At 38.4% G+C, this 12,504-nt stretch overlaps 1 protein-coding gene across 3 annotated transcripts in view; it reads right to left on the bottom strand.

The window, feature by feature from the left end:
* Positions 1–2,835: 2,835 nt before the first annotated feature.
* The window catches only part of LOC110102932, a 206,637-nt gene continuing 196,968 nt past the window's right edge, over positions 2,836–12,504 (bottom strand). For all 3 annotated transcript variants that reach the window (XM_028693544.1, XM_020831452.2, XM_028693547.1), the window contains one exon: positions 2,836–3,192. In XM_028693544.1, coding sequence (XP_028549377.1) covers positions 3,127–3,192 — 66 coding nt within the window. In that variant the 3' untranslated portion in view covers positions 2,836–3,126. The remainder of the gene's footprint in view (positions 3,193–12,504) is intronic.

Here is a 12,504-nt window from a genome sequence, read left to right as displayed (position 1 = left end):
TTTTTGTAATAATCATCCATGCACTAAGAAGTGTGCGGGGTTTCATTTAGGAATTTGCAAATGCTTTTTGTTCGTTTGTATGAACGTTGCGGATATGATGACCTTATTTAGCAACACGTTGAATTTCATCTACCACGCATTGACAATGTGGTTTTCCTCGTTTTTTCTTTTGTATGTTGTCATTTTCTTCAGTATTGAGCTTGTAGGAATATACTTATGTTTGCAAATGAGCCATACCACACATCAAGAGCCTTTCACATGTTGCCTACAAGTAAGATGATTTCTTTAATATGATAGCCTGACACGTAAATTTGCTGCCTCAATTCATTAGTAACTCACAATATTTACTATTGACCCCCTATTTTTTGTTATAGGTAAATCGTAATATTACGCTACGGGTCATTTGCTAGTTTATGGAGGTAGACTAGCATGCACTAATGAATCTCCTACAATGGTTAATATATGCATGTATTTATCATGGGTTTGTTGCTTTTGTCTGCAAGCAATATGTCACACTCGTTGCAATCTCCTCATTTTTACCTGTAGAGAATCCATCATGCTTGCAGTACAACACTATTATTGCTTGTAGATAGGATTGATGTATGTATTACAAGCCTTATACCATTACCTGTGGGTAAACTGATTTGCATGCAAATCTTCTAATGCTGAAGTGACTTGTAAGTGTTTGTATTTGCTGTAATTCTTTTGTATTTGCTTATATATAAAGAGTCTCCTATAACAGTTCATAGAAGCTCGTGTATCACAAGTATGTTGTCCTCCGCTTATAGGCAGTGAGTCACACACATTATAGTTCTCTTAATTGTATTTACAAGAAACTTGTTATGTTCATAGTTTGTATGATGTCGATCACATACACTCACATGTTCCTTGTAGCTGCTTGTAAGCAGGATGTATCAGCTGTCGTTGTCCTTAGAGAATTGGCATATTTTCCTACAAGTGAATTAACATTGATTGTAAGGATATCATGGAATTTGTCGCATGCTAATTGTTGTTATACTCTATCATGTATATTGCACGTTCTTTGTTATTCTTGAAGGTGCTCTGTAGCATGAAAAATGAACTATCAACATTGCTTATTAATATTTGCGTTCCAATTGGCATGATGACTTGCACCATTTATTGAAAACTTCATGCCATTGATTGTAAGCACATTGTTATATTTTTTATTTGATCTTTGTTTGTGAGTAGGTTGCTGTGTTCATCAACTTCTTTTACTTGCCGAAGGTTGATGTGTTTACTTGTATGATTGGTGCAAATGTCACTTGCTCTCACTCGCAATTTGTTTTGATTGAATACTTCTAAGTGATTTAATTTTATTTTTCCTTGTTTGTTTGCATTTGAGAGTTTGTTCATCAATTTCCTTTTGTTTATTCATTGGTATTCAGCTAAATAAAAAGGATTATCATTCATCATTTGTATTTTCACCTTGCTCGTGCATTTTGTCAATTTAAAGTTATGTTTCTTACTTATTAGTTTAAGTTTTGTTCTATGTTCATTGTTTAAGTCCAGGTCCTCTTGTTTGCTCTGAATTTCGACAATATCCCAACATCTTCCTCATTTAAGAGAAATTTAGGGAGCTAGGCCTTCCCATCATTGTACAAAGAGTATATATGGTATGTGTCAGGCGACATCACGGACGTGGTTCTTTAATCCTACCATGCTACAAAGAGTGTGTATGTGTCTTAAAGATACCTATTTAAAAACATTATTTTTCCTACATGCATGACGACACATACATGGGTACTTAAGATTGTCATCGCCACGCTACGAAGAGCATGTACATGACTACCCGCCTCCCTATAAGCGCCACACCGAGCTCCCACCTACTATGCTGCGATGAACGTGCATAGCGATGAACGTGCATAGGTAGTCCCCCGACGCTTCGTAATAGCTAAAAGCGAGATTTTGGAGATTTTTGTGTTTGGGGACATTTTACCTTTGTGATGGGGATGGCAGTGGCAACATCAAGGGTAATGATTGTGACAATGAAAAATGCACAAAACATATATTTTATTCTTCTTTTTTTTTCCTCTTTTTTTTTTTCCCTTCTTTTTTATTTGGGTTTAGAAGCAGTGAATGAGAATACATTTACATTTTAGATGTTAGATTAAAAGAGCATCAGCAAATTCAACATTAGCTTATTGGATAAAATTAAAAAAAAAGCACATTAGATCTAACCCTAATTTGAACATGAATATAATAATATTAGATGTAAAGGGGGGTTAAGTCATTCATCTAATGAAAAGGATCTCTATAAGCATTCTTTCGAAAATAACAATTATGTTTGTTCTTGCTAAATAGGAAGAATATAGAGATATTTGTTGGCCTTTAGCTTGATACTTTAGAATATTTTAATTATATTTATTTCACTTTAGGTGTTTATATACAAGGTTTTAAAAGCACATGTTATCCAATGTTAAGTGTGAATGAAATGTTTTTAATACAAAACATGGTAGTACCAAACTTATAGTATCTCAATATGTTAATAATCAGACGTATCCTATAAAATTTGTATTAGTTGATCGAGAAAATAGTAATCCATGAATGTACTTCATGGTCATATTGAATGAGTTAATGACCTAAACCAATAGTTGTTACGAAGAATATAACTCGCTTCTAAAGCTCATAGAAGAGTTTTAAGCTATATCAAAATTTGTTTAACTATGAATAAAAAGCCTAGCGATAATTAGCCCGTAGCCTTACAAAAGATGACAGACCACCAAACCTAATACCATCCTCATTTGCCCTGGCTGACACTATAAAGGCTTGATGGGATTTTGTGGCAACAAATATTACTCAAAAGATGCATCAAAATAAAGAAAGATCATAGGATGATATATATACACGTTTTCATCCATAACATTTTTTTTTCAGATGTTTCCGTTCATGAACAATTTCACTGTTATATGTTACCCTGCCCCTTTTTAGTTCTAGATCTCAATCAATAATTGGAATTAGGACCTGAAACTAAAGAGCCAAAAAGTTTATCTAAGAAGCAAAACTTATATAATTACATGGATTTTTTTATTAAATGTAGGAGGGGAAAAATCACTCTCAACCTCTTCCTAATTTCGTCACTGAATTCAACAATTGGACCTACAAAATTTACATGTACTGACCCAACCACTGCTTGCACATATCAAGGACCGGCAACGCATTCGCATATGAGGCCTGCAAAATAAATTTAGGGAGAAAAAGTTTTAGTTAATATAAAACTATGGGGATACTTGCAACGAACAAGGAGAAACGTGGTAGCAGATGAAAAAGCTATTATATGAAAACAATGATGAAAGGGAATAGTTAGCCAAGTAAATTATATTGATAAATTTGATAAAATAAAAATTTCATACATATAAAATTCATTATTCCACCTATTAAATTTTATTTATTAATATGAACTTATTATTACAATTATTATTTTGAAATATATATGGAGAATGGGATATGTATTAAGTGAGAAGAAATCTAACAGCGCTAATCCAACTGTCCATCACGAGATAAAGGTTTAGATTGATAAATTGTTATCTTCCAACTTAAATTAGGGCCTATTTGGAACAGTTTTTTCAAAATTTTATTTTTTGTACAACTATCATAATCCCGCCAGCTGTTACTTTCAAAAATTTATGCATGTGAAGTTGCTTGTAATAACAAGATATGCTAAAGTGTGCTAGTTACAAAAACATTATTGTCCAACTATTTTAAAAAATAAAATTATTTACAATTTTCATTGCTTGAGAAAATACTTTTCTCATAACTTTATAATTACCAATAAAAAAATATAATTGCCCAAAACAATCCATTAATCCAAACTACAAAGTATCAATAAATGATCAAATTTACTCATGTAATCATCTTAAAAGGGACCCAACTTTCTAAACTACCATTGTCCCATCCCCTTCACAACTGCTTCCACGGAATCCTACCTAACGACAAGCACGCTGAGGCTCGACCAACTAAAGGGGCATATGCAACCCCACACGCACACGCTAATGAAATTCTAATTGTATGGGCTGGTCCGGGCTATAAGTATTCATGTTTGAGAGAGAGAGAGAGAGAGAGAGAGAGAGAGAGAGAGAGAGAGAGAGTCATTGTAATTCTCATTTTTTCAAGTCCCTCTACTTTCATTATTATTTGGTTAGCCCCAATTTTTAGTTTAGAAGATAAGCAAAAACTATTAGTTACACTATTAAATGAAAGGTATGTTACTTGTACAGGCTTTCTTTTATACATGCTTTGTATACCCACTTATTTTAAATTGGTGTATGATATGTGTAACTGATAAAGAAAATGCAGTCATCAGAATTCAATAAATCTAAGAAAATATCGTGTGAGGGGATAGGCAGGTGGGGCAGTACAACCTAAATATGCAATAAGACGTCGGTATGACGAAGCATATGGGCTATGGGGGCAATATGATCTTAGATAATAGAGCTTATGGGGTCGAGACGACCTGGACTAGTTAAAAAGAACAAGAAATTTAAAAGGAAAGATGAATAAGTAAATGAAATATTAATGTAGTTAATTTCAAGATTAAATGTTAACACACCTGATTACTTTTCATGTATTCTCATGATTGACATTCTATGTTTAATTCAGTTGAGGAAATTAATGCTACATGATCTTTATACACAATTTCTTTATGTAGTTTATACCTATTAATGATGTATTATTAAGCAGCATGATAAATAGAATTATAACACCTATATATTGGTTACATATTTTGTATTCTTGAATCCCATATAAGAGCTGCATATCTTTTTCAGCCTAAAAGCTCATCCGAGTTTTATTCTATTAGTTTTTTAGGAAAGAGAAATGATAAGGTTGAAGCTGACTATACACAAGTTCATTTTTTTTAAAAATATTCTACTGTCTAGTGTAAGAGAATTGTTATATTGAAATTAGCAAGATGTTTACATTATGAATGTTTTTGGCAGTGATAGTTGCTCTGCAAAGAAAATTTCAAGGAAAGTTTGGCATACTTCCATTTTATTAGATGTTGTGATATTTCTTTTTTTTATATAGAACTGAATCTTGAGCGAAATTTGAATATTATAACAATTTTTTATTTTCTCTATTGCAACCCGAGCCGATTGATAAGGAGACGATCAATATGGGGCGTGACACGGGAGAGGAGGTTTTGCATGTCATTTTGAGTGGTGATAGCGATGACATGGTACAAGTATAGGAGGCAAGGGGAGATCATGTGAAGGAATGGATAAGAGAGAGGGTTGTCATGTGGTAGAGGGATTTCTTATTTTTTTTTTTTTTTAATATTTTCAAGTCAACAAGCTCCTAATTTACTTGAACCCCTTTGCAGGTTAACTCTAAATAATATCAACCTCTCTCGATAACACTTCCAACCACATAGCAGATTCGATTAAGCATACAAGTGCAAATATCTTCCTAATCAACTTTTACTTTCTTACAAATGTTGACCCACACACTCAAAACACACGAAAAGAGTGAAAATCGATGACTTAAGTGATGGATGACATACATGATGCGTCACTAAAGAGAATTGGATGCGCCATTGCGATCAGAACGTCAAATAAGCCCAAAAGGGAGCCCTCGCAATCAATTCATACAAAATTGGTCAAAATAGGCGACCGACACCCGAACTTGACGCGCGATGTTGCCCAAATGATATTCGATCACAAAACAAACTTCATCATTGCGTTCGGAACGTCAATAATACCTAAAATTGACTGTAGACTATGCTTAAATCCCCGAATTCCTGCTCAAATCCCGACTGCTCAACATCGTTTGTATCGCTTCCCATTAATCTTGTGTCTCCATCGTTGCTCTCGTCTAAACCGAGGATGTGCCTCGTCGTTAAAACGAGAAAGAAATGAAACCAGTCGTTCTGTTGTCTTGCTTGCAAATTGCAGCTCTTCATGCCGATCTTCTTCCACTCACGATCAAACCCACTTTCGTAGCTTCGTCTTCCTCACTCGATACTGATCCTTTCCACCGAACTACCTCAAGCTTGCGAACCTGCCTATAGCCACTGCTGAATTTCTCATAAATCAAATAGCTCCCGTCGACTGCTATCCAAATCTTGGTCCTATTTGCATCCGACGCCAGCCCTTGTGTGAAGATCTTTGGCTGATGTTCGATTCCACCCAGCAAACGAGACATCAATTTCAACCTACTTGACCTTCCTCCTCTGATGAAATCAAATCTCGTTAATACCAAACAAATCCCATCCGACCTCCCTATTATGTACGTACGCACAACTCGCGGATGGATGTCCAGCTGCTCGGTGGATAGCCCGGGCACCTGACGTCCTCTCCTCTGGGGAGGAGAGAATGCAACAACGGACTTCACAACCCCTCTTTTGCTTGAAACCATTAACCGATCCAGTTCTAATTTACTCAGCTTCTATTGCCCCGGTCCCGATGCCAAACCAGAGATCAGACCTTTCTCGCTTTCCAACTAGCCGAACTATCCAACCTCCTCATCCATTCATCCTACCTACCGCAAATAAGCCCAAGCCGATCTCTCCTCTTCCGATCTAGAGTTGGGAATCAGCCAGTTCGACCTGCATCCAGCTCTCATCCCGCCCCTTCACGGTGTCGATCTGCTACACCTGACCAGGCTATTCGATTTCACCTCAAACCTCACGCCTCGTCAACCCGCCGTCACAACTCCTCCCCACTACAGGTTGAACTCATCTACTCAAACCTCAACTCTCCACTAGTTAGTGAACAAAGCAGCAACTCTCCTCCTCTATTCCTTCCTTCCACTCATAGGCTCAAGCACTGAATAAACCTCCAACCCATATCTAATGTCCAGCAAAAGCAACATAACACTAATCCTTTCCCCCCCCTCTCTCTCTCTCAATAATTTTGTTATTATCACTGATTTATTTTTTTAGTAATAATAATATTATTAGTATCATAATAAAAGAGAAAAAAGAGAAGAAAAAAGAAAAAAAAAAGAAAAAAATTGTGCCACGTTTCACATGCACATTTTTCTTGAGATCATAGTAACTTTAACAACACCACTGTCATCATCCCGAACAAGGTATAATGTCTCCAAAACCTTAAGACATCAAATATCGCTTTCGGCGCTCGTAGCGTGGTGGGAGGGAATCTGGTATGACGCATGCCGCGAGGCAGGTAGGCCTTTACGCACTCTTGTATGTGGCAAGGACAATTATAAGTACCCATGTATGTGCCGTCATTCCCGCGGGAAAGAAAAAAACTATATTTTTAGATAGATACCTCGAAAACCCCTACACACTATCGTAGCATGGTGGGATTAAAAAACCACTGTCATGGTGTTACCCAACACCAACCCTATATGCTCTCGTAGCGTGGTACGGAAGGACTAGCTCCTGAAATTTTCCTTAAACGGAAGAGATGCCGGGAGGCTACCGAAATCCAAAGAAAATGTAGAGGACCTGAACTTGAATTGGACAAAACGATCACAGGGAACATAACTAAAATGGACAACAGAGAACCAAACTTGAATAAATGCATAAAATGAATCTACATTTCACAAATTGACAAATAATTAAACATAAATGAATGATCAGGGAGCTTATGACGGACAAAGAACTTGCAAACAAAACTTGCTTACAAGCGATGACATGATTACTAGTCATAGTATGGAACTTTTGAATAATGATTGTTGACTCGGAATGTTCATCTCAAATCATGCTTATAAATAAATAGATATAACCGTAATAAATGGCGCAAGTATTGGTAACCTAAAATGAATGTTAACAACACCCTGCATTCGATATCAACATATGAACATATTAAATCCTACAAGCAATGATGAGCGGCATGCAAAGGATGTAGCATGTCTACAAGTAAAATGAGAAGGTTGTAAAGGGGATGGCCTCTTTGTCATCAATACCGGTCGACGTGCAGATGAACACCCAGTAGCCTGTTCATGAATGATAACATATAACATGCAATGAATGTTGCGACATCCCTACAGTCAATGTTAATTCACTTGTAGAAGAATACGACCATTCCCTATGCGAGACGACGGCTAATGAATCTATTTGCTGATGAATCTATTTATTAACAGGGGTCATTTGCATAGTTGATCGTTGTAAAAGTATCCCCCCATGCATAAAAAATTGTATTGACACATTTGTAGCATGTATATATTAGTAATATGCAAGAGCATCATGTAAATGCATCACCCAATATGCAAAATGCACCATGCCCTGGCTAACATTACTTTAACATGCAAAGTGCATTATGCATATATACACTATAACATACAAAATACATATAAAAGTATATGCTGGCATGGGCCTCAGCGAGCATGTCGTATACGCACATGTGATATTTGAGGATGTTGCGCGGGTTAAGAAATGAACCCAAGTTCGAGCCCGATCCTTCAATGTGAATAGACAGGAGTCGACAAGGTTAGAACTATCCAACGCATATACGGTTGTGACATCGACTGAGATATTTGTTTTTAACATTTTGTGGGCTATGAAAATTCGGCCCCGGCCTCCTCGCCTTTGTTCTTTTATTCGGCGAGGGAGTTTTAACTGGATAAGTTCCGAGGTAAATTTTGGAAGGCAGATGGGTTTGTAGATAAGACACTACCCAGATATTTCGCCCTCATTTTGCGAGGACTTTATGATCTGAGTTCTGGTTTCCTATAGGCGCAAGCCCCTATAGTTAATTACCCCTCCCGATAACGAGAGAGAACGTTCGATTAAGGCTAGTCGTCGATCAGATACGTAGAGAACACATGTTATCTGGCTATAGTAGCAGCATAGGATTTGGGTATTGAAGAGTTGAGTTTGGATTTGGAATTTGGGTTGGAAGATTTGATATTTAAATAGAAATTTCACCATCTTGCACTTAAAGCGGATGGTGGGGGAATGGATGATAGACCCGATCAAGATCACATGGTTCTGTCGTCCCGGGCCATCGTGGTCCCTGGTCTACTTAGTCGGAGGAGCTAGTCGACCCAACCTGACAGAAGGATCCTTGTCGGCAGCCATGGGTTGCTTAATCCAAGGGGACCTTGTAGACCGGGGGTGAATATTTGCCTAAGGGGACAAATTTGAACCCACCTCAGCTAACAGAGGACTTTGTGCCCTATCGATCATATCATATTGATTCATATCTCAAGGATTTGATGACAATAAGAAACGTAACGGCGTTGGCCATAACGGCGTTGGCAAAACCACTCTGTTCAGAGGGCCCCGGGTCATAACCGTTTATCCTGCGGTGCCATTTGGCGGCAAAACCGCCGGTTAGAGTACACGTACCATGTCTTTACTGGCAGGAGATTATTTGAGAATGAATCCTAGTGATATTTTCGACTAGGCATTTGGCTCTTTGTGAACAGAAGTAGATTTTGGTTTGTCCAGCCCGACAAACTGTTGCGGAGGGTGGATGGGTTTTGCTTTAAGTGATTGATGGATTTATTTCAATTTTAAATATCTTGAAATTTTAGATTTTTGAATTTTGAGTGGACATTTGGGAGGCATTTGGAAATGCCTAAAATTAACCCCTCCGGTTGAGATCTTCAATCAACGCGGCCATCATCGGGGTGTTTGGGGTCATTTCTAATTTTGGATTGAACCTTGTCAACTCGACCAAACTATTGATCGAGGATCGGGCCGGGTTTCTCGTAGACTTTGTGCCTTTGTTCATGAACTTTCTTTGTTGAAGGCCTTGAAGGCCTAATATGAATGTATAAGATAAATATTCCGGTCGACTGAGTGACCGCATATTTATTGGCGATTTGGTCTTGATGTTGACCCCCCCCCTCTCATTCATCGGGGAACATTTCTTCTGGACTTTGGAGTTCGTTACTTTGCAAAGAAGAGATCTCCTTTTAAGATCTTTGGTGTAGTAGATTTGTTGTATCTGATATTTATAGATGCGAATACTGTTTTCTTCCTGAGGATAGGATTAAGGAGATTTTCTTGCAACACCAGGAAGTTTAGTTCTAATTTGTTTGAACTTCCCTCCCTTTCTGCCAGGAGGTTTCCTTCTCCGTACATCGAGTTGCCCTTGTATCCGACATACTTGGAAATCTTGGTCACCGTTGTTATAGATGACATCAGTACTTGTGTCCACAGTGGTTCATTGTATTTAAAATACACCTACCGTTGTTATCCACAAGTAGCTCGTGCTCATTTGTGGGGACCGCTGTATTCACTATGATTTTTTAGAAATGTTCGTAGGAGAGAGCCATTTGCATTAGTATCCATCCACCTTTCACCAATCACAGGTGGGTGACGATTGCATTTGTTTGAATGACTAAATCTTTGATTGCTGATCTCCAGTATTGCCATCTCCATCAATAAGCATTTGTAGGGATTGTTGTAGGAATTAATACATCTTTCATATGCATCGGGATTTCATCTCTCACTTGCAACTTGTTGTTAGCTTGGACGACTGTGCACTTAGACTTTGATTGGTTCATTCATCCAAAGTCCCAATCCTATGTATTCCATCGGACCGAAGTTCAAAGTTCAACTCATACTTGAGTCTCCCCGTTGTCCTTGAAAGTGTGGCGCATTTGACCTCATAGAAACTATTGTAGGAGTTCGTTGTATTCAAGCTCTACTTGATACTGCCCAACTCAAATCCAATGTTCATAAGCTTCTGCTTTGAGTTCAATTCCGTTGTATTTCACTTGAGTTCAGATTCTATTTTAATGAAGTTCACATTTGAGTTCAAGTCTTCTGAAACCTTGTTCAATTCATGTTAGAGTTCACTTGAGTTTGAGTTCTATGTTCGGGTCCCCTGATGTCATTGCAAGTTCATTTGTTGCAATTGATTTGAATTTCAGCTCTGGCTTGATTTTATTTGGATTTGAACTTTTAGAAATCATTTAGATTTTGTTCAGGTTTAGGTCTAGAAGTCCACTGCTCTTGTTCGAGTACAAGTCCTTTATGGTCCAAGTCAGATTTTTGTGCCAATTCAAATGTTCAATTTGAGTCCAAATCTTTTGTTCTTTTTGAGTTCAAAACAAGTCCGAGCGTAGTAATATTTCACCACAAATTTTGGCAACCTCCCGGCGTCTCCCCCGTTTAGGGGAAAACTACGGAAAACTGGGCCTCCCTCCATGCTAGAGAAAAGCGTGTACGGTAGGTGCCTTCGTACGAGGACACCGCGGCCGTGTAAAGTCTTTGTCCCCACCACGCCAGAGAAAGGCGTGTATGTGTCTTCGGTACCTATTGCAAAAGAGAAGCAGTGGTTTCCCCATAAGTCGAAACTTAAGAATATCCCGATCTCGTCGTAGGCGCCGCACGGGGTTCCCATCCCACCACGCTAGAGAAAAGCATGTATAGGCAGTTTTTCGATGCGCCACGAACGTCGAGAACAAGATTTTGAACCGGGGGTCGCTCGCCTACCTCGTCGTATGTGTCGCGCCGGGTTTCCTTCCCACCACGCTAGAGAAAAGCGTGTATAGGCGGTTTGCCGGCCCGACACGCTTGTCGATGTAAGGCGAGAGCTTAGGTTCTAGAAATTATACCTTTGGCGGCCGGTAAACCGGCGGTGGAAGGCACGAAGACCGAGGCAAGCGAAGGGGCACATTTCCTTTCTTCTTCCTTTTTTTTAAAATTAATATCAATTATAATAATAATTAATTAATTATAATATATAATTAATTATTAATTATAATTAACTATAATTATTAAATTAATTATAATTATAATTAATCAAAATTAATTATAATTAACTAAATAATTATATTTGATAATTAATTATGAATTATTAATTAATTATAATTATAATTAAAGATAATTAATAATTATTTCAACAAATTAACCCCCTTCCCTTTCTCTTCTATGCTTACGGGATCAAGCCGAAGGAGCGCGAATGGGAGAAAGTTACCTTCTCTGCGGGAGAGCTCCCGTGGTTGCCTCCGATCAGAGAGAGGGGAGAGTCGGTAGAGGTGCAAAGTCGAATAGCCACGAATGGGCCGAAGTCGGACAACAGTAGAGGTCTGCTGTTAGCTCCGACAAAAATGCACAACTTCCGGTCCGACAGATAGGGAGAGTAGTCGAAGGAACGAAGTCGCTCGGCCACGAGGAAGGCAGAGTCGAACAACATAAAAGGAGTCCGAGGAACGACGAACTCCCGTCATTGATCAAGATCAGAACGCAGTGACTTCCGACCTGATTCTCAACCGTGAGCTCCCGTTGTCGTCTCCGATCAAAACGTGGTAACTTCTGTTTCGACTGAAAGGGAACGTCGTCGTTGGAGCAGGGTTGAGGGAAATCGAGAGAGGAAATGAGAGAGAGAGAGCTCGGGGTAGAGACGCACAAATGGGGGCCTTCGCTCTCATTTTAACGATGCAAGGATCGCGCGATGAAACGACGCGAGGTCGTGCGATGAAACGATGCGAGGTATGGCCTCGTTGTGCGAAGAGCAGCGACGACGTACGAGAGCAGAGAGCAGGTGAGATGTTTTTTATTTTCCCTCTTTTTTTGTTTATTGAATACAGGTCAATATATTTATATTAGGTCTTCAAGGTGTATAA

Source organism: Dendrobium catenatum, unplaced genomic scaffold (assembly GCF_001605985.2).
Source record: "Dendrobium catenatum unplaced genomic scaffold, ASM160598v2 fragScaff_scaffold_315, whole genome shotgun sequence".
Classification (NCBI taxonomy): Eukaryota; Viridiplantae; Streptophyta; class Magnoliopsida; order Asparagales; family Orchidaceae; genus Dendrobium; species Dendrobium catenatum.
This window is presented reverse-complemented; position numbering and strand designations above follow the sequence as displayed.